This window comes from Python bivittatus, unplaced genomic scaffold, assembly GCF_059951505.1.
Source record: "Python bivittatus isolate LINGU-HERP-01145 unplaced genomic scaffold, Pbiv_v1 ctg000330_np1212, whole genome shotgun sequence".
Lineage (NCBI taxonomy): Eukaryota > Metazoa > Chordata > Lepidosauria > Squamata > Pythonidae > Python > Python bivittatus.
In genome coordinates, this window is record NW_028277058.1 from 59,858,449 (window position 1) to 59,881,426 (window position 22,978).

Genomic DNA, 22,978 nt, shown 5'->3' on the forward strand with positions numbered 1-22,978 from the left:
TGTCTGTCTGTCTGTCTGTCTGTCTGTCTGTCTGTCTGTCTATCTATCTATCTATCTATCTATCTATCTATCTATCTATCTATCTATCTATCTATCTATCAGGATGAACCTGGAGGCCTCTTGGAACACACACCCAAAATCTAAGATAAGGCCATCTCATGCTGTCACTGTTCTCCTGTTTGGAGGGACCCCTATTCATAAAAAAGGGTGGGCTTCCATTGCAGGGTTGCATCTTGACTTTTTTGGCTCCCCCCCCCCCCCCAGAAATCTTGCCCTCCCCTCCCACCTGCTCTGCCTGCACCTGTCAAGAATCCTCTTTTCCCCACTCCAACAACCGGGGCTCTTGACAACTCCGGAGGCCAGCAAATCTCGCTCCTGAAGTGGCAGCTTTGGGGAAAGGAAAGGACAAAGAAAATCAGTGTATTTGAACCTGAAGGGGGCTCTTGAAGGATTTTGAGCTTGCAGCAGCTGGTTCAAAGAATGGGTATCTGCCAGCTGAAAATGATGAAATAATATTTGAAGTTGTCGTTCTTTTATGTGGCTTGAGACAGGAATGAGTTGGAACCCTGGTAGTGTGCAAGTTCTTTTTTCAGATTTCCACCCCCTTTCACCTCCTTCTCCCCCCCCCCCCCATTTTGGAGCCCCTGGAGCCCCCTCCCTTTTCATGGCAGAGGGAAAAAACACTGAACCACCTGAAAACAGCGCAGCATGGCGAGATGAAAAACTCCTTCAGCATAATTAGATGATTAAGTACCTTTTAAGCCCAGGTCCTAACAGATTGGTTATCTGGAATTGCTCTTTCTACATCCCCAGCTTTTATTCTCCCTTCTTACCACCATCCTTCCTGCCTCTCATCCTCCTCCTCCCCGCTCCCCTTGTGCACAAAACCCAGCTTCGTTCCTTATAGAAAGCCCCAATCCCTTTCAAGGCTCTGAACAAGATATTGTTGAAATGCAGACCCACAGGAAGAGGCTTATTTCTTTATTCCATCCATTCAAACCTGCTAGCCTCTCTGGGCCGGGCACACCACCAGCCCCAGGGACGGGGAGAACAGATCTCAGGAGGGATCCAGGTCCTGCATAGATGTCTCTCGCCCGCGCAAACGCCAAATCTGATGCAAAAGCAGCTATTACGGTTCTTTAACCATGCACCAGCCAGCTACTCAGTGCAGAAGCTGGGAGGAAAGCATTGGACTTCCACATTAAAAATGTTGCATGGCTATGGGAGCACTAGTCATTTGCTCTAGTGGAGTTTCAATATTAGAAATGAACTGGCTGAGGGGAAAGAAAATAGTTGGGGAAGATTGTTAGAGTGCTCCTAGGGATTCCAGCAGGAAACAGCATCTTGGTGATCTTGGCTGAACACGGAAAGCCAAATAGAGTCAGGTTAGTACTTAGATGGGAGACCACCAGCAGAGCCCAGTGTTGTAGGATACACTAGGAAGTTGAAAAGCATCCTGGAATAAATCCAGGAGTCCATGGCAAACTGTATTTGTGTCGTTGCCAATAAAATTTGTATAGTGAGATGGGTGGCATATATAAATTTGAAAATAAATGAAATGAAATGAAATAAAAAATAAAATGAAATAAATAATAAAATAAAATAAAATAAAATAAAAGATGGGTGTGTCCGTGCGGCCACCAGGAATCAAGCTCAACTTTAGATAAGGTAACTTGGATATTCCATTAAAAAAGCCTATCAGTTATTCTTGAAATAAAGCAAACTTTAAACATATATTTTCATTCTTTCCACCACAGGAACATGAGGAGTCCATTGGAGCTTGCCGCTTTTGTCAAAATGACAAAAGAATGTTGTGCTGTCACATCAGGAGCCCCGTCCCTTTCATACGGGGGTGTGACATCATGACACATATGTACAAAAGGGATGACCCAACGCTGCTTTCATCATTTTGCTCTACCTTGCCCTGTCCCCGGATGCTGCGGCCCTAAGCTGCAAGAACCTACGGTAGTCAATGAAAAACACCCTCCCATTCTCTCTTCTCCTGAATTATTAAAGGCAATTCTGAGTGAAGAATCAGCACAATTTCCACTTGACTGATCTATCGATCAACAGACCTTGTAATTGAAACTAATGCAAATTTGTAGTCCAGCCTTTCCAGGTTAGCATCTTGGGATTACTGTCCCAAGACTTCTAGCAAGAAGAACCAACTTGGTAGTCCCCAGATATCTGGAGAACATCAGTTCAGCAAACCTGGAGTGGCCCTACTTTGTCAAGATAACTGGTTAACAGAGAAGTTGGGGGTTTCATAGTGACCTTCTGTTTCCACCTGTAATTTAGCACCGGCCCTGTGATGAGAACCTGTGGACTTCACATGGTGAGGGTTACTAATCTGGGTGGTTTTAACAGGGGACTGGATAGATTCATGGAGGTCTACCATCTAATCTTCAGTTTGTTGGTCACTGCCTCCAAACACCAATTAAAGGGGAACCATAATGACAGGAGGGAGTATCTTCATCCCCTGCATTCAAACACCCCAGAAGCACCTGGTTGGCCATGGGGAGAAAGTGCTGGATCTGAAGGGCCTTGGCCTGATCTGGCAAAACCGCTCTTATGTTCTGTGGCATTGATTCTCACAAGGCATGGTGAGTGCCACTAATTTGGATGGTTTTAACTGGGGATGGGCTAAATTCATGGAGGAAGGTCTCTCGAGGGCCATTGGTCTTGAAGGCACCAGTCACCTCCAGAGAAGCCACAGTCTGTCTCCAAATCGGAACTGCAGTGGAACAATGACAGGATCTCCGTCTCCTGCTAATGAGCCCTGGGACAGGCAAATTGCTGGAGCAGAATGAGCATGATTCTGACCCAGCAAGGCTTTTCTTACATCCTGTTCACAACAGTGGTAAGATTTTTAGTTTTTCCCTGTGCTCATATTCAAAAGCTGATACAATCTTATTGGGGTAACAGTCTATTGCACTTTCTCCTCCCCTATCCGATAAACATCATACACTCTCCCCCCCCCCGCCCTCATTCAATGAAATAATAACCACAATTTCTTCAACCCAAGGGTTGCCAAGCATCTTTTAAAGCAGCTGGCTGCATTTTCAAAAGCCCACTGAAAAGGGAAATTATACGTCAAAGTGAAGCGTTCCGATCACAAATCATTCTACCCGATCGTCAGCCTCTTTTGATTCAGCTCCGTGCTGGGTGCACAAATATCTTCATTTCATTGCCGAGCTGAAGTTTTGAAGAAGAGACAAATAGGGCTTTCCGTAGTCCAGGCTCTTTGAGAGGCCTGGCAGTTTGGATTTTAATTAGAGTAATGAGAGGAAATTGACTCATCAGATTTGGAACAAAACACTCTGCTTTGCAACTCATGCTGAGTAATTGCTAAAAGCTGCTGCTGAAATGAACTCTGCATCATGTCAGAAGCTCATGAATCTTTCAATTTGGATTTGGAATCTAGACATCCTTAGAACTGTGTGGTGTTCCACCTTGGATTCTAAAAATGAGGCTCAGCATATGAAGAAGCACAAATATAGCACTTGTCTGCAACTCTTTAAAGCAGCCTGGTCTTTCCCCAGAATTCTGCAGCTGCCCTGAGAAAAGATGCAGCTGCTTTAAAAAGTTGCAGGCAGGTGCTCCTTTCGCCTCCCCGCATGCTCCTAAGCATCTTTTCTGGAATCACAGTCGAAGTGTTGCATAGCCTGATCGGGTATTTCAGACCTTGGAAGATGGTTGGTTAAATGCTTTTGATCTTCCAAATGAATGGGAGTTATATGATTTTTTTTTAAAGATCTGTGCTGAGCGATTGATAAAGTCATTTAAAAATTGCTCAGGCGCTTCAGCTCTTTTAAATGGCAACTACTGTTGGAAATGATCTGAGCAACACCATTAAACACTAAACATTTGACATTGGCCAAGTATTCAAAATTCTGAGGACTATTTCAGAATGTTCATCTGTGAAATTGCTGGGAAAATGAATTGACTTTGGAACTCCAGGTCAGCCCTGACAGAATACAGTGGTACCTCGGATTACGAACTTAATTCGTTCCGTGACTCTGGTCGCAGCCCGAATTGGTCGTAACCCGAAGCAAATTTCCCCATAAGGTTCAATGTAATTACCGTTAATCTGTTCTGGCGTGGAGGACAGGGAGGTAGCTATTGCTTGGAGGGAGAGTCCCCATCCCTACGACCATGTGTCAGGGGCGGAAAATGGCCGCGGACCACATGTCAGGGGCGGAAAATGGCCGCAGACCACGTGTCAGGGGCGGAAAAATGGCCGCAGACCATGTGTCAGGGGCGGAAGAATGGCCACGGACCGTGTCACGGGAGGGAAAATGGCCGCGTATCCTGTTCGTATCCCGAGGCGGAGTTCGCAAACCGAGGCAAAATTTTGCGGCTGGAGCTGGTCATAACCCGAAAAGTTCGTTAACAGAAGCATTCGTAACCCAAGGTTCTACTGTATAGACCTTCTACATTGCCTCTACAAATTCTTTTTTTTTTTTTTACAAAATAAAATCATCTCAATCTTCTCCAAGCTCTCATTATTATTATTATTATTATTATTATTATTATTGTTGTTGTTGTTGTTGTTGTTGTTGTTGTAATAATAATAATAATAATAATAATAATAATAATAATAATAGTAATAATAATAATAATAATAATATACAACAATGAGAAGTCACAGCTGCCAGTTCTTTAGCTGGTGTTAGCCTTCCTTCACACTGAGTTCTTCCCAAGAACCTAAGATGTCATAATATATCGGCATAGTATATGCGCGGATCCAAGCAGCGCGGCCTTTTGTAATTAACAGATGGAAATTTTGTCAATGCGCAGATTTTCTAAGTGTGGTCCAAGGCTTTTTGCTATGGCCCCCAGAGGGCTGATAACCACTGCCAGTTTATGCCATAATCTTTCAACTCTGATTTTCAGATCTTGATACTTTGTCTTCTATTCTACTATCTCCTGGTATTGCCACATCAATTATCCACACTTTCATCTTTTCAACCACAGTTAAATCTGGTGTGTTATGCGCCAAAATGTTATCAGTTTGTATTTGGAAATCCCATAGTATTTTAATCTGCTCATTTTTTACTACTTTTTCAACCCTACGCTCCCACCCATTTTTCATTACTGGCAGATGATAATTTTTACAGATGTTCCAGTGAATTATTTTGGTGACTGTGTTATGTCATTGTTGATAATCAGTCTGTGCAATCTTCTTGCACAAGCTGATTGTTATTATTACTGTTGGTCACACAGTCATTCAGATGTTTAGACTGGATTTGGCATTTTTATCCACCTATCGAGTCCTTCCCAAGGACCTGGGATAGGCAGATGTTGTTTGATGGTGTTCAAAGTATTGTTGCAGGATGGAAGCTCTTCCAAGTAAAGCTGTCTTCTATTATTATGATTATGATTATGATTATGATTATGATTATGATTATGATTATGATTATGATTATGATTATGATTATGATTATGATTATGATTATGATTATTTAGGCTCCCCTCAAGAGGATACCTCTGAAACACCCTTCTGTCCTCCTACCTCAGGAAGTTTGACTCGTCCTTCTAGAAAGTGGCAATTGTGAGGTTCATGGGTGCAAACATGACGATATTTGCACCAATAGCATCGGTACGGACTCTCCACACACGAGAGGCACCTGAACGGGTTAGAAGAGAAAAGAAACATAAGGAAACCACGTGTGCCATTCTCTGGAAAAAAAAAAAATTCAAAGCACTGATCAAACCCACATTTCAGGATCCTAGTCCTCAAGCAGTGCTCGGGTTTATGGGCCCAGAAGCCAGAGGATAAGGTCAGATTTTGGGGTTCAATCCATGCTCTTGTAGCAGTTCCAAATGGCCTGTCCCTTGTATTACCTCACCTGCCCCTCCAATTCAGAGTTACAGTCCTCAAGAACAATAATTCCATCCTGATCAAATATGTATGCTCTGTTCAGGTGTCCTTAGCAGGGCCATGGGGAGGTGGGGAGGTGGGTGTGTTCTGCAAATTCTGTGAAGTACACAAAAGGCCTACTTATCTAACCTGGGAAGTTCAGATGCAGGCCCAAACAGACTCAGAGGCATGTTTGGGGCTAAGCTAATTGTAGGAATCAATTTCCAGACTGATAAAGGTTTTGGAGACCTTGTTATCAGTGAAGAAACCCACCTTCCCGCTGTATCATGGGAAGGCTGTTAGAAAGAAAATGAAAAAATCTTTGCTCTAATGCACCTGGGGGAGATATTGCTTCTAAACCAGAAATCAATTAGTTGCTGGAATTCTTGTAACCGTGTCCCTTTCATCTCAATAAATCTTGCTAAAGACAACTTGGTGGGAATTGTGCTTGGAAAAAATCACTTTTGGCCTCCCAGGTCAACTGAGTCCTTCCCCCGTCCAACTAAATGTTCACTGGGGATATAGCTAATTCTCCTACTCCTAAGCCCGAGAGAATATCCAAGGAGTTTGTGAGGGTGTCAAATCCAATCATGCCTTCATGGATTTCTATCTTTTTCCTCCCTCTGGAAATGAGAAATGCTTAAAAAGGTAGGAAGCAGGGAACAAATTGACATAAACTTAGCCACCTTTGACTAAAACAGTGGTCCCTGCTTATGGTCCCTGGCATCCTGTATTATGGATGGCCAAGATATGAAGCTGAACCTATAGATTGGCGAGGTGTTGGCTACGTCACCTGAGCTGTGTGAATGTGCATTCATTTAACCCACTTGATTCTGGAATTAACCCATTTTCTGGTCTGCACCGTCCAATGAACTGCAAACTAAGCAAACAGAAATGCTAACCGCAACTAACAAGAGCAACAACAAAAAGCTATGCGTATTTCATACATGCAGCCGTCAGATATTTTCCTAGCCTGGTTAAATAGGTTGTGTGAACTTAGCCATTAAGAGAAACCAAAAGTCCTGGGAATTCCCTGGCTTTTTTCTTCTTTCTTACTGTGTTTCTATTCCTAATGCAAATGTAGGCCCATTGCAACTCTTCTTTCTCCTGCTCCTGGCGAAATCTTTCTTGTTTCAAACCAACAAGCCTCTGCTGTTCTTTAAATGGATAACAAGCTTCCCTTCTGGTAAATCGAGAGTGTTTTATAGTTTGTCAAATCTGAAGGCAAACCCCACCATCAATATTCCCCAGGATCTCAGTCCTGCTTTCTCTTCCCCTTCCCCATTCCATGATTCCACCTGCTCTCCTGTTTTTTCAAGCCCACAGAAAGATGGAAATAAGATTTGGCACGGCCGGTGAATGATTAAAATGAAGCAACGTGATCTTCTTGATATACCTGGAGCAGAAAACCCAGTGCAGATCAACTTAATAAAGTGAGCTTTTAAAGACACCAGAGGCACTCACTCAGCAGGGAACTGTAGCATTTGGCAGGATGGTGTTATGATAGTTATATCAATTTCAGTTCCAACATTCTTGTGCTAGAGAAGACAGAGAACCTAAAGAATTATTGTCACCCAAAACTAGGCTTTCACATTGGGCTTGATGACCAACAGTAGAACTGAGAGACCTCTGGTCTTCCAGATGTTGTGCACTACAACTCTCATCAGTTAGCACAGGATGATGGAAGTTGCAGTCCAAAAGATCTGGAGGGCACTAGGTTTTCCATAACAATATGCCCATCTTACAGCAGCATTTTGCGTCTCTCCATGGCCAACCAGAAACCCCTGAGATGCTTGCAAGCAGGAGATGGAGATACAGCCTTCCTCCACCATTGCTCCTCTGCCACAGGTACCTGGAGGCATGCTGCCCCAAGCCAGGGGTAACCACAGAGCAGGACAAACTTTATTATGGTCAGTGACTAGGTAACCATAGGTAACACTGAATCTTAAAGACTAACAATCTTTGAGCTCCATCTTTGATCTCGGATAGTTCAAAGCAGTTTATGTGTTCATCTTCTGAAGAAGGAGCAAGAATTCATAGGTGGAACCCCATCTATGGCTCTCAGAATCCTAGGTTCAATTCCTGAACCTGAGCTTATGAAAATGGGGCATCAGCTTCCAGGGCTTATAGCTCAGGACTTGGGAAAATGGTGTGGACAGTAAGTGGTCATCTCAAGAAGTCGTTCTATCATTAGTGAATCAGAGCTGACCCTGACTGCAGTATTTCCTAAGTCCTGAGCCATAAATCCTGGAAACTAATGCTGCAATCAGAATCAGCTGATTCACTAATGGCGAACCGTCAAAAAAAAAAGGATCCATGCCCAGAAGAGAAGCATGAACTTACGAGGTGTGGACACTGCAATTGTAGAAAACAAAGCTGGTGCTGGCAAAAGTCATGCCTGTTTCTTTGGATTTCAGCTGGAGCTGGACAACATGGTGGTCTCCTGCGAGGAAGGAAAAAAGAGGGTTATTCCTTCATTCATCTGAAAACAGGGATTCAGCAGGTCTCTATCTGGGAATTCCATTCTTCTACCAACTCCACCTGCGTCCTGGTCCATCTGTGGGTGGCTGTTCCCCTAGGGGAAAAGTTCTCCCAAAGCATATGAAAAAATTGCCATGGGGAGGGGCTCTCCTTCCCTTGTGGTCTGGATGATGTATAACAAGAGATTCCCCCTGCCCAAGGCTAGACTTTTAAGCAGATGGCAACTTGAACCAAGATGACCAGACCCAAACCATTTTGGAGTGTCTGGTACTAGTACAAACTTAACCTTGATGTTACAAAGAATAAAGGGTTTTTATGTCCATCAGTGCACTAGAGCAGGGTTCCTCAACCTCAGCAACTTTAAGATGGGTGGACTTCAACTCCCAGAATTCCCCAGCCAGCCATGCTGGCTGGGGAATTCTGGGAGTTGAAGTCCACACGTCTTAAACTTCCAAAGGTTGAGAAACACTGATCTAGATCTGCTGCAAAAGATGACATTGATCCAGAAGATCTTCCTCCTAATATTATAAAAGATTCTTCCTGATTGAGTTTGCACCACCCATTTAGCTGAGTTAAACTGAGCCCCTGCATTTGCCTGACATGTTACACTTAGGATTAAATTTGGTTAGCTTTTTTGTCACTCAGCATATAGTACACCCTTGGCCCATGTGGATGGTTCAATTCGTCTATTTTGCAAACCCAGAAAATGGATTAACTGAATAACGTTTAAGGAAATTGGGCAAACCCAGCACTGGTTTTCTGGTAGGAACCCCTTCGCAGCTGCACTCTAGACTAAGAAGAAATAGAAAATTCATTTCATCCAGATTTTTCATTCAATATACTGAATTTGGATCAGCCAAATATATAGGAGAACAAGGAATGTGTAGGTCTGCTAAGACCCACACTTTCAGAATTTTGTGACATGGCATGCAACACACACACAGACATACACTATATTAAGTATAGGTAGTCCCCAGTTTAAGAACGAGTTGCATTCCCAAGGTCTGTCCATAAGTCGAATTTGGATGCAAGCCAGAACAGGGTTAGTGTATAATACTGTATAAGCAGCATTGTGTAATGAACTCAAACCATTGTGGATTTAATTCGAATCATTGTGCATTGAACTCCAATTTTGCTACAATAGGCTCCGTTCTTAACGATGGGTCTTCCGTAAACCAGGTGTTCTTAACCCAGGGACTAACCGTAGCGAGGGACATACACAAAAATTCCTTCATACCCACAAGCAGCTGGCCAAGCCTTTTCTGCTGAATTTGCAAAAAAGGGGGCCAAAGAGAATCTGGGGTTGATAGGTTGGAAAATTTCATGAAAACTAATCTGGCACAATTGTATGTTAAGTCATGGATTTCACATCAGGAGCGTGTTCCACCACTTGCTCGCCTTACTTACCCCGTGGACACCGATGTCTCCCCTGTGACAAGTCCTTCCCTAACCTTTGTTCAATTACAAGTCACTCTATTTCCTTGAACCCCAGCCCCTATTCTTTCTATGACAAGATGAGTCCAGCTATCCTACTCAGCTGACAACAAATCTGGGTGACTATTAAGATTTCAGAAGAAAGGTGTGTGCATGTTTAATGCAAAACTTTGACCCGCTTGGGCTAATCCACCTCCATCATTTTCTTCACCTGAGAGAGTCATTAATCAATCATGGCAAAGGGAACTTGACAAGAGCTCATCATGGTGTGTGCGTGAGCAAACACGCGCTCACACATTCCTGCATACATTTTGTTACCCGTGCGCCCCCTCCGCTGCCCATCTGCCACCAATGACTTTGATAGCGCCTTTAAATGTGCTGTATTTAATAGCAGGCAACTTCCTGCTGGGGAATTTAAAGGCTGTACAGATCAGCAGAAACAACATACCACTGTTTTCCAAACTTGGGGAAGAGGAAGGAAAGGCTCCTTGTCAACTCAGCAATTATTATTTTTTTTTTTAACGAAACCTTGTCCTTCCTGTGCGTCATGATTCCCAGGATCAAGGGCCCAACAGCAATTGCAAAATTCAGCTATTTTTTTCAGCCACAAACTCTCCTAAACAACAGCTCACTCTTTCCAAAATTATCTTGAGCTGCAACTCTTTTTTAAAAAAAACCTGTTTATTTAGGCCTTCAAGAGAGGTCTTCTTTTTTTCTCCAGAGGCTGAAAGTGGTTTACAGAAGGATCTCTTTTCGTGTTATCCTCTTCACAACCTTGTAAGGGAGGCTGGGCTGAAAGAGAGGGTGGCTGGGGCAAAAGGAGTTTTGTGACTGAGTGGAGATGTGAACCTGGGTCTTCTTCGTCCTCATCTAACACCTCCCCATGGATTGCACCAACTCTGACTCAGTCTATAAACCCAGATTCATCTGTGCGATCATCTGAGTGCAAAAGCTGGACTAGGGAAACCCCTCTGAAGTATCTTGTCTACTTCAGATCCAACCAGTAGCCTATTGCTAATCTTTGCTAAAAGCACTCTCATGCATTTTGTTTATGCCCCACCTTTCATGGGGTGCTCTTTCTATTTTTTCCCCACCACAATAACTCTAGGAGGCAGGTTGGCCTGAGAGAAAAAGTGTCTGGGCCCCAAATTCTACCCAGAGCTTCCATAGCTGAGGCTGGACTCAAACCTGGGTCTCCCAGGTCCTAGTCCAGCCCTTTCCCTACTGACCCATCCTGGCTCTGGGGTTGAGAGGGAACAACTGGGACCACCGAGGTGGAATAAGGATGACCCTTCTGGTCATATTTCAGTCTGAACCTTCCTTAAGTCTTAAGAACTCTTTTTTAAGTTCTACTTTCCCAGAGACAGATGTGGAAAGGCAAAGAGTTGAGAATAAGTGTGTCCACAGGTGGATCACAATGGCAATCATGAACGAATGACCAAAGCTCTGCACTCCCCCCCCCCCCCCCATGGACATCCCTCAATGGGATATGATTACTTCTGAAGTTCTGGCTGTGCGAAATGTATGGTTTAACCTCTTGTTGCTCTCTGTAAGGACTATGCGTCCAACCAGGGGACAGCAACCTTGGCTGATCTCAAAAAGCTAAGCAGAGTTGGACCTGGTTAATACTTAGCTGAAAGACTGCTAGAACATCCCAAGTTTGTCAGTAGACTGGGAAACCCAAAGAAGTCAGTGGGGTAGATGGGGATTCGAAAGAGCACCCATAACAAGGCAACAGGAAGCCATTTCTGTATTGTGGTCAAGACCCCTACATGGAAGTGGACATGAGGTCACCAGGAGTCGAGTTTGATTCGATGGAGACTTTACCACCCATGTCTCAAATAGCTAAGAGCTGACTGGTTCTTGGATGGGAGACCACCAGGTCTATACTCTAAACTGGGATGGAAAAAAAATACCATCCCAGAAGAAAGCAGTGGGAATATCCTTCCAGGAAAACTGAGAAGACAACTCCATAAAGCCACCAGGAATTGAGCCTAAAAGGAGAGAGTTTAGGACCTGGATACCCACCATTCTCAGTGATGATCTTTGGCACCTCCTTGGCTGCCGGGGACTGGCACTTGATCTTGTTCCCCGACACCACGCCGTCCATTTCCGCCAGGTCCCCAAAGGTGCAATTGACCCCGTTGGACAGTTCGGGCACGTTGTAAGTCTCCAACACCAGCTGCGGGAGAAAAGGGGAAGAGGCGTGATGAGAAAAAGCGGGGCAGGCTGGGGGGAAGACCTCAGGGGGAAGAGCAATGCCTCTCTTTCTGTAGGAGCTGCTTTTGTTGGAAAGGACAGGATGCAGGCACAGCCCCAAAGCTGCAGAAGGGAAGTCAGAGGGTCTTGACGTTGCCATCACCACTGAAAAGGAGCCATGCTGGGGATGTGGAATGGTGTGCTCTACCTTCTGCATGCAACATGGGGCGTCTTTGAATGTGGCTGTGAGGGCCCAAGTTGGCCAGGACAGGGGAGGGGAGTCCCCACTCCCAGGAGGCTTTTGGAAACCTTCCCTGTGCCAGTCTAAACTCTGGCCTCTTCTAGCATCACCAGCAGAGGGAGCGCTCTCTGCTCTGGTGCATGTATAAAGCAGTCTAGTTATAGATGCGGGTTAGGCAGAAAAAATAAGAAAAATAATAATAATAATTTAAAAAATGCTGGCTGAGGAATTCTGTGAGTTGAAGTCCACATGTCTTCAAGTTGCCAGGATTGGGAAATACTGCTGTAAAGGATACAGCCAAGGAGGGCAGAGACTATGACACCATGGAGATGAGCAACCTTGACCTGCTGCTGAACATGAAATTGCTCTTGCTGGACTTCTATCTGGTCCTTGGAAAAAGAGGACACATTTAATACCTGGTTTGCCCAAATGAGACCAACCCAGTGGGATCATCCTCCTGACTCTCCAACAAAATTGTGGAGACTACCAAAAAGACAGCCAAGTTCTGCTCAGTTGTCATCCTGTTGGGTTATTGGAGGCTAAAAATATGTAAGGCAGGAAGTAACTGATTGTACTGTTATTTTTTGGAAAGTAAAAAAAGCATGCTGGCCGGGGAGTTCTGGGATCTGAAGTCTACACATCTTAAAGTTCCTGAGGTTGACACACACTGGCTTAGAGCATGACTGAATGGGGCTTCATGGCAGCTTTCTCTTGACAAACACCAGACTTAGAAGCAGCCCAGGCAGGTAGTCAAGACCCTTCTATAGATGGTAAATTTTTTACATCTTTGAAAAGAATTGGTGCTCTGCCCCTCCCACAAAACACAAGTGTGGTTCTCCAGCTATATAACAGCATCTTGTCTTTGATTTGCCTTGAAAAAACTAAGCCAGGTCAGGCCTGGTTAATACTTGGACGGGGAACCACCAGGGGATCCCAGGGCTGTAAATTAGACTGTGAATCCAAAAGCCCCTCCTAGAAGAAACTAAACCACCAAGGACTCCGTAAACCAAGGACTCCATAAACTCCAGAAGAAAGTGAACCACCAAGGACTCCATCAACCCCTTCTGCCTCGTTGCCCTAAAAGCACCACCAGGAGTTTAGCTTGACCCAGAAGAGACTTTATTTTTAATTTAGCAACATTTTAAAGCTCTTGGACGCTGCTGAAAAAGCACAGGCCCCATATTTGGGGCAAGGACTCTTTCTAGGCCTCTCTCGGCAGTTACAGCTAGGAAAAGCCTGCAAGTCTTTCCTTTCTGAATGCAACAGCCTTCCTGCTCTCTTGTTTTACTCCCTCCTACTAGGGGAGCCAAGAATAATTTTATCCAGGCGATTAGCACTCCAAACGATTAACCAACGCCCTCCCCAGTGGCTTAGCGGTAGCATGAGAAAAGAGAAGGACAGGGGAAAGATGCAAAAGCCCATCACTGAGGCACAGCTGTCCATCCATTATGAGCCAGACAGGATGGAAATGCAGACAAGGAGCTCAGAGCAGGGAAGGGAATCAACTGGGAGATTCTGGACATTCTCTCCAGAGACGGGGGACTCCAGAAAACATCCCCGAGAATGGAGGGGTCTTGAAGAGTGCCCTTGGAGCAGCGAGGGCACGCAGAAAAGCGTTGCCTACCACCTCTGCCCTCAGCTGGAAAGAACTGGCAATGGTGGCAGGCTGTGGTTGAGAGCTTCAGAAGATGCTCGACCGACGCTAAGCATGCACCCAACCGTTCTGCTGTTTGGAGCTTGGAGGCTTTGAGTTAGAACCGCTGTAGCATGGGGATTGAGCATTGGGGGTTAATCACAAAGGGGATGACCTGGTGGAGATACCAGTTTGGGGCATCAACAGGGCAAAGAGAGCTAAGAGACAGTGGTAGCTTTACGGGATCCCCGGATGAGAGCCAGCATCCAAAACAAGGTATAGAATTGAGATTACAAGCTGTGGTTGTATTCAGACTCCAGTTCCTTAGACTAAGGTCAGAATATGCAAAGTGCAGCCTAAGGTCTGTACACAGCTCTCCACCATCTCTTTTGTGACCCCCTGAGCCCCCACTCCAAAATGGATGGAGGTAAAATGTCGGGTTTGTTTTCTCTGCATTTCACAGAGTTTGGGATCACTGAGATGCAACGTAGATGCTTAAGCCTTGTGGAGGTTTAAGGTATCCATTTCCCCCCCTCTTAAGCTCCTAACCCCCACCCCCACCCCCCATGCCCCGATCCTTCCCACTTTCGGACACAACTCTTAACTCTCCATACCACGCCTTGGGGCAGCCAAGATCTCATTGATCCAAGATGGACATATGGGAGAGAAAGATGAGCTGAGTTCTTGTACCAAGACATGAGTTGGTGAATTATCAGATATATTAAACAGCACCAATATACAATAAAGAAGGGAGTGCAGGATTTGTATCATCTTTCCAGGGGGGCTTTCTCCAACCAAGACCAGGGGTTAAGGACCCTTTATGGCTCGTGGGATGGATTGCAGACAATGCCATGGTGGGACTCACTCGCATTTGCCCAAGACCTTTAACTAGGTCATTTACAAAACCACCTGTTGCACTAACACAACATACTAAGCTTGGTTAATTTTAACCTAGATTTAACCTGATTAAATGTGTTGTGGGAGCACAGCCAAACCGTGAGTCAGATTCCCAATGCAGGTGAAGCGACTAGGTTGGGAAAGGCTATCTTCAGGTGACAAGGGCATCATGCAAGAAGACTGGGGAGCGGGTGGGCTGGGATGAGAGAGTTCACATGTAAAAGAAAGCCACCGTCCTTACCGTCACACTATACTGGGAGACTGAGATGTTGTTGGGGTGCACGGTGAGTCGGACACATTGCTTCATCTCCGAGGCAAACCTCCGAGGCTCGCTGGAGCGCTCACACTGTTCCTTCCTGGTGCACCTGAGAAACAAGGGAGATGGAAACAGAATCCAAGGATGTCAGAAGTCATCAAAAAGTTTGCGTCAAGCATCATGGGACTGGTGCTCCTTCCTGTAGCGATATTGATCAAGGGGACAGTTTTAACCAACCTGCTGGTTCAGCTGTTCTTCTCGAACCAGAAATAGGTTAAAATGCAATGTCTATCAGAGCTAGTTATCTTGGGGGTGATTAGGACTATAATCCCAAATATCTGGAGGACCTAGGTTGGGGGATGATAGTGATCCTCTCAAACAGCAAAAAGATGTAGCTTATGTGAAAAGAAAGCAAGGATATTTCCAAGCCATTCACTGAAGATCTGGGGTTCTCTTTAATTCGCTATGGCTGTGCCAAAATGAGAAAAACTTCTCCTCCCCAAAAGTTGTCATCTTCAAAATGTCCCTCTACCAAAGGGTGGATCGTTAGGCTGCAAAATGAGACGACTTCTCACTCTGATTGTGCAACTTGCCTGCACCCTATAGCTAAAGCTGATTAGATTTAAGATATTTTATTTATTGAGTGGATTTCTATCCTGCCTTTTGTACAGGAGCTCAAGGCAGCATACAGAGTATTCCTTCCTCCTATTTTTCCCCACAACAACCCTGTGAGGTAGGTTGGGTTGAGAGGGAGTCATTAGCCCAAAGTCACCTGGGAGCTTTTGTGCTGAGGGTGAACTAAAACCTGTGTCTCCCTGCTCAGAGTCCACCACCTTCATCACTGCAGCACAGCGGCTCTCGTATCTACTAGCTATAGGATCCCTGATTGGCTAGACCACATTATGTGCATTATTGTTAGCGTGGCTCCATGTACAGAAAAAAATGGCCAAGGCTGATGGCCAGGAGGAAGGAAGGAAGGAGAGAAAAAGAAGAAAAGAAAGAAGGAAAGAAGGAAAGAAGGAAAGAAGGAAAGAAGGAAGGAAGGAAGGAAGGAAGGAAGGAAGGAAGGAAGGAAGGAAGGAAGGAAGGAAGGAAGGAAGGAAGGAAGGAAGGAAGGAAGGAAGGAAGGAAGGAGGGAATTGTGGCTTATAAAGATGACACATCTTTATAGAGTCCAACTCTCAATGAATCATATTATGGCTTAAGATGATGGTCTGATGGGTCGCATGGCTTGAATAATCAAGTAGTTGCGTGTCTAAGTCCTTTACGCCACACTAAAGGTGAGATTGGTTTTCCTAGCGGTGAACTTATAAAGAAGGGAGAAAATTCATCCAATGTTTCAGTGTTTCTTAAAGTGTGGTCTAAGGGCCCCGAGACCCTCCCAGGGGTCCGTGAAATCAAACTTCTTTGCCAGATATTGAAGATCCTTGCAAAAATTTAAAACAATGTCACTCTTCTCATTATTATTTTTTATCTGTTAAAAAATATAGGGTTTTTTTTTCATGAAAAACATTTTATTTATGTTAATATCTAATGGGTTTAATATTGGTATTTTTACATCATTCAATATATAAATCTTCTACGAATGCATCAATTTTAATGATTATTATTAATTAAATTTGTATAGAGCCCAACTCCGGATGAATCATATTATGGCTTATGATGATGGTCTGATGGATGACAAATCAAATCAACCCAGAGTTCTCATTTGAGGCACAAATGTCCAGGCTCAAATTATCCTACTTTGGACACATGATGCGAAGATCCAGCTCTCTGGAGAAGGCTCCGATGCTGGGAAAGAAGAGGATGACCAGCAGCAAGGTGGAGGTACTCAGTTACAGTGGCCATGGGGGCACTGTTGGAAGACCTGAGGGACCAGGTTGGGGACAGATCCTCCTGGAGAAAATCTATCTATGTCAGTGTTGGCAACTTTGAGATGTGTGGACATGGCTGGCTGGGGAATTCTAGGAGTTGAAGTCCACGCATCTCAAAGTCGTCAAGGTTGAGAAACACTGATCTATGTGGTCACTAAGAGTTGACATCAACTTGATAGCACATAATCAATCAACATGAAGACCCAGCTCTCTGGGGAAGGCTCTGATGCCGGGAAAGGTGGAAGGAAGGAGAAGAAGAGGATTACCAGCAGCAAGGTGGAGGGACTCAGTTACAGTGGCCATGGGGGCACCAATAGAAAGACCAGGTCAGGGACAGATGGTCGTGGAGAAAATCTACCTGTGTGGTCACTAGAAGTTGAAAACGAATTGATGGCACATAATCAATCAATCAATCTGGGTTAGCTCCACTCATCTTGGCAGAGACTAGGGGCATCTACAGGGGAGGTCAAAAAAGTCATGGAGCAAAGGGCTAGTGGTTCGATTGTGTCGTGGCGCCCTCCATCTTGACTTTTTTGACTTGCAGACCCCTCCAGTAAGTCAATGTTGCGTTCCAAGAATATGCTAAACCACAAACTACCCCCCACACACACACACATTTTAGAGACCCAAACCACCGAATCATTGCCCGTACGGGAGGAGGATTGGATCACGTCTTTCATCTCATAATCACCTACCTAACGGGACACCCGGTTAATATCAAAAGTCTATGCCACCCTGAGCTAATTACCCACCATTAAGCTAATGCAACAGACCTTCAAAGAGAGTCTTTATTATTAACAGTTAACTTTGGCCCCCTTTAAAATTCACTCTGAAGCTGAAGTCGGAAAGCTAAATGATTCACACTTTCGACTAACTTTGAAGTTTCTCTTTCGGAGTTAAGGCACCCAGCCTGACTGGTAGAAAGAATACCCACAGTGGCCAGTCAAAGGTTCAGCAGCAGCGCCGATGCAAAATCAGCGTAAAAATGTGGAAAGCGGGCACCAAGGAATCCATTTTACACAGCGGCCTTGCACCTCTACACAGAAGGGGCGGCAAAGGAAAGTCAAATGAAAATGAAAAAAAAATACAAGGCCGTTCAAAACATAAAATAGCTCTATTGCAGACTTCAAATAAGGAAATCTCGTCGGGGGGCCTATTTTTAATTTACATATTTTTGTAAACTCCCTTCTTAATCAAAATCCACCCAGCAGGCCGAAAGAATGATAAACTAAGAAAATGCTTGTTTTTTGTATACCAGAAGGAGTTCTTCTCTCATATAGTCCAAAGTGGTAAATTCGTGTCTAACACTTCATGTCCAACCTGGCTTGGGATCTAGAATGAAATAAGGGAGCTAAACTTTTTGGAAAGAGATCCACCATACTCTGAAGCTAAGCTATTCCATGATCCAGGCCTTCTTTCTTAGTTTTACACTCTGGATTAAACTTCTTACTCATAATGTTTTTTAAAAAAAAAAATAAATTCCTCCACGTCTAAAGCTACCAGAAGGATTTCAAACAAGCCAAGATAACTTAATTTGCTAACAGCGAAAACATTGCCCAAAACATTGCACACAACACACTTAACCTGGTTAGTGAATTCACCATTTGGGAGGTTTGTACTGAGCCATAAACTAACCAAGCAATTTAAGTTCACGCAACATGCTAAGACACACCCACACAAATGAACCCCAACCAAACTTAGCATGTTGTGGAAATGCAGCCTTTAAGACTTTAGCTAACCTGGCTAAGTCTGTTGGATCCACCCAGTCTTGAAAATGTTCATGCAAATTAAAAAGTTGGGAAGTTATTCTGGGAGGAAGGAGGAAAATCTCATCACGTTGGCAGCTGAATTTTAATCACAGCTGGAGAAAAAGTTGATTTCTTCCAGGGGGTGGGGAAGGATAAAAGGCGAAAGCGTGTCTCCCAGTGCAAGGACATTCACGTGGGAGGGCTGAAACGTCAACATGGCGGCCGTAACTGTGCAATCCACCCCTTTTTTAAGTGTATCACGCATTATTCTGCCCCAGTGGTCTCATCCAACACAAAGAAGTAGCCAGCATTGGCCTCCCCTTAAAAATTAAATTGCCCCCTTCCTGAATATCATTCTCAGAGATGATGAAGAGGGAACTCTTAAGTGCATCTGGTAACTCATCTCCACCATCAATGTTGTTGCAACGTTATTTTTGGATGGATGACAACAGCTCCATCCACCTACTGGATTTAACTGCATTTAATGCAAGTATTTATCGATCTTGGTTGTTTGAACTATGGTTGGACGGTTTGATTGGCAGAGGGCTTGGCAGAGTCGGCTGTATATGAGTGCAATGAGTGCATACATACATAGGTACATAAAAATAATTCAACAAATTCTGAGCTGTCAATTTGAGAGCTTACAGGAGTGGCCATGAATTTGTTCAGATTCTGGTTGACTTGGATATAAGCCTATCTCCAGATTTTTATTGGTGAGGCTGGTTTATTTGTGCATGACATAAATCTAAGCATGAGTGGGAAGGACTTGTTCACTTGTAGTGGTAGGTTAGTGTAATGGTATATGAGAATGACCTTGGGAGACTGAGGGAAGAGCCACAGCCAGGGAACAGTCAGATAAGAGGTAGCTTAGCCTGCAGCAGGAATGTGGACGGGGCAAGAGGCTCAGAAGAGACCCTCCCTAGTTACTTGGGCTGTAAAGGTGACAGGGGAGAAAAGTCCTTTCAGACTTACAAGACTGATGTCAGCCTTGGGAGGTAGTCCAGGCAGGAAACATACCCAGATGAATTAAATATACGTTATTGTAAGGTTACAGTAACAGAATCTTGCAAGTCTGAAAGGATATTTCTTCCCTGGGGGGGGACCACCACCTCAGTTGCTGCAGGACATGCTGCCAGAGTAACCCAAAATTGGTGGGGGGGGGGACGAGAGAGAGAGAGAGAGAAGGAGTAGACAGTAAAAGTTTGTTGCTGGAGTGAACGAAGTAGCTAGAGAGAAGTAGGAGAGAGAAGGTAAGTGTGCAGAACAGTTGCCAGTTCCTGTTTGGGGAAAGGAGAAGGAAGGCCCGGGGGGATCCCTAGAAGAAGGGAAGTGAAGGCCCAGAGGAGTGAGAGCTCCACCCAAGACCCAAGAGGTGAAGGAGGGATGTGGCTAGTTGCAGGTGGCGACTCACCCAAGACCCTGAAGGAGATGGAGGGAGGTGGCTGCTGGTAGAGAAGCTCTGGTTTGGGGGAAAAAACTGGGCAGAAGACCTGAGAATGGTTCTTCCCCCAACACCAACGCAGAAGGTGTTCAGCTGAGCTGGAAAAAGGTAAGCAACACTGAGCACACTCCAGTGATCCCAAACCTTTCCTTTCTTTCCACATTCTCTCTCTTGTCAAGCCCAGAAACGGGGAAGAGAGTCAGAGAGAAAGGGGGAGGAAGCAGGAGAGAGAGAAGGGGAAAGCTGTTGGGATGGAGACCTTGGTGGAAACCTGACACCAGACTGTGCCGTTCAGCCCTGTTGTACATACCTGCTGCACGTAACTGTATAAAGTAAAAAGCATAAAAGCTGTTGAGTGTCTCTGTGCCCACTGCCACCTTTGCAAATAAACACACCTCCAGTTCAAAAAAGAACCCCGTCACACGGTGGTGGCAGTTTTAGGTTGCCTCCACAGAGATCTTCCAAATCATGGGAAGTAATACCACTAGGTTTTCTGCTTTGTTCGGACTCAACTTTGTGCGAGCTGTCCAGCTCTGAAACTCATCCTTCACGAAGATCCTGGGCAGCAAGGACCATCAGGGGATCAGAAACTACAAGCTATGGAAAGAATGATGGAGATGGGAATGGGTGGACTTGAGAAGAGAAGTACCCTTCTAGTTTCTGAAAGGACGTCATATGGAAGGTCAAGATCTGTCCTCCATCCTTCAAGCATGCAGGGCCCAACGTTAACATATTTAAATTACAGGAAGCCGATTCCAATTCAACGTCAGAGAAAAATTTCTTGCCAGGAATTCTGTTGGTGGAATTGATGACCCAACGAAGCGATGGGTCCTTTATTCAAAATCCTCAAGCCAAAATTGGATTGCTTTGCTGGAGATGCCACCAGGCAGATGATTATCAAACTGATGAAAGCTAAATCTGATTTAGTGTTTGCTTTGATCCTGATGATGTTTTGGAGTGGGGCCCCCAGCCTGCTGCTCAAATGCAAGGTGTGGGCCTTGGACTGAATAAGGTTCCCTGTGAAAAATGACGTGTTTGCCCACAGAAGCATTCCAAGTAGAACTGGAGTCTTTTAATGAAAGTAGATGAAAATAGATGAAATAAGGAGCGATCTCCCTGTGAGGAAAGACATTCTGGGTTTTTTATTTAACTAAATGGAATCTGCTGCCATTGCCTTGTTCCCAGGAGGGTAGAGGGGAAAAAATGCTGCTGACAATTGCCCAATGGGAGAAATTGCTCTGAAAATTGCAGCGTCAGGGACAAAGGGAGAAATGAGGCATTGATTTTGGAGGAGATCCCAAATCCTTAACTTTGGCGCTCCTCCAGAGAAAAGGAAAGAAAGAGGGGACATTTCAGAGAATCTCTACAGAGCAAGTTCATCTCATCAGCATTGGCTTCTTCTGCTTCTGTCTGAAAAACATTTCAACGGCTGGGACTCCAGAGGATAAAATGTGAGCAATCTCCATGTGTGGTGGGAAGCCTGTCTACTCCAGGGACCTTAACATCCCAATCTTAGCTCCAGAGTGCAAGTCCAATACTGCAGAGAGGATAGGTATCTCCAGGGATCTTCCAGAAACAAAGACCTTTTAGGTAGAATCCCTCAACAAGAAGGAGATCAGAAGATAATTGCGGAGCTGTGCTAGTTTTAAGTTAGTTACTTGGTGGTTCATTAGATTTTTATTCTGCTTTACCTTCAGGAGCTCAAGGTGGCTTATGTAGCACTCTTCCTTCTATTTTCCTCCATAATAACAATGGGTTAGGTGCCCTCTCCTAGTGTGAGAGACAGGGAGGGGGAGCTGAGGGTGGATGTGTGGAGTGTGTTGTGATTGTGATAGAGAACAACCTCCCCCGAGTGAGAGTCGGGGTGGGAGTAGGAATGGAGCAGATGCCCCCAGCCATCTAGTGAGAGAGGTGGGCAAAGGGGCACAGTGGACGAATAGGGTGATGGTTAGGGTTCCAACGGTGCTGAGAGCAGGAGTTGAAGTGCCGTGGAGCCCACCATCACCATTTAGGTGACTGGGTGTGTGTGATGGTTTTTGGCTGGATGGAGGTACCCCTAACCAGGGAAACTGGAGGGCTGGGATTGCGGGGGAATGGAAGCTCTGGGGAGATCAAGGCGGACTACACTATTCAGGTGGTGACGGGGAGGGGCTGTTATGATAGGAGACAGAGGGTGGGCTGCTCTCGGGGAAGATGCCCCTGGTGTTTAGTACCGGTGGCGTGTTCTGGCCCTCTGGACTCAGACCCAGGCCCTGGGCAGCAGACCCATGGAGACCCTGGCTTTCGGCTGCTGCTTCTTAACGCCAAGTCAGTTAACAACAAGGCCCCCCTTACATGTGAGTTGATCACTGAGGAACGGGCCGACCTGGCGTGTATCACTAGCTGGGCCCTGAAGGGGGGGTGCCCCTTTCGGAAATGTGCCTGGCCGAGTTTATGGTTTGGCACCAGCCGAGACCCCAGGGCAGGGGAGGAGGGGTAGCAGCTGTCATCAGAAATTCTCTGTTGGCCTTCGGGGCACTGCTCCACAAGTGGCCGGCTGTGAGACCCTGTTCCTGAAGCTGGGGTTGCGAGCACAGTTGGGAGTGTTGCTTCTGTACCAGCCTCCCTGCTGTGTAGCAACTTCCCTGCCTGAGCTTCTGGAGGCCGTCATGGGGCTGGCAGTGGAGTTCCCCAGACTGATGGTCTTGGGGGACTTCAATCTGCCATCCCTGGGGCGTGCCTCAGAGGCAGCCCGGGAGTTCATGGCTACCATGGCAGCCATGGGTCTGTCCCAGATTACCCGTGACCTGATTCAGGACAGTGGTCTCACACCAGACTTGGACAGTGGCAAAGTGATCTGAAGGAGGAATTACATCTGTCCGCCTTGTCATGGTCAGATCGTGTCCTGGTGGCCTTGAGATTCTCCTATGCT

At 45.3% G+C, this 22,978-nt stretch overlaps 1 protein-coding gene across 1 annotated transcript in view; it reads right to left on the reverse strand.

The window, feature by feature from the left end:
- Positions 1-22,978, reverse strand: part of PLXNA4 (plexin A4) — a 529,822-nt gene that overhangs the window by 134,113 nt on the left and 372,731 nt on the right. Inside the window, exons 6-9 of the mRNA XM_088141425.1 lie at positions 14,990-15,113; positions 11,807-11,960; positions 8,207-8,306; positions 5,516-5,630 (exon numbers count right to left, since the gene is read on the reverse strand). Of these exons, the coding sequence (XP_087997551.1) occupies positions 5,516-5,630; positions 8,207-8,306; positions 11,807-11,960; positions 14,990-15,113 (493 nt within the window). The remainder of the gene's footprint in view (positions 1-5,515; positions 5,631-8,206; positions 8,307-11,806; positions 11,961-14,989; positions 15,114-22,978) is intronic.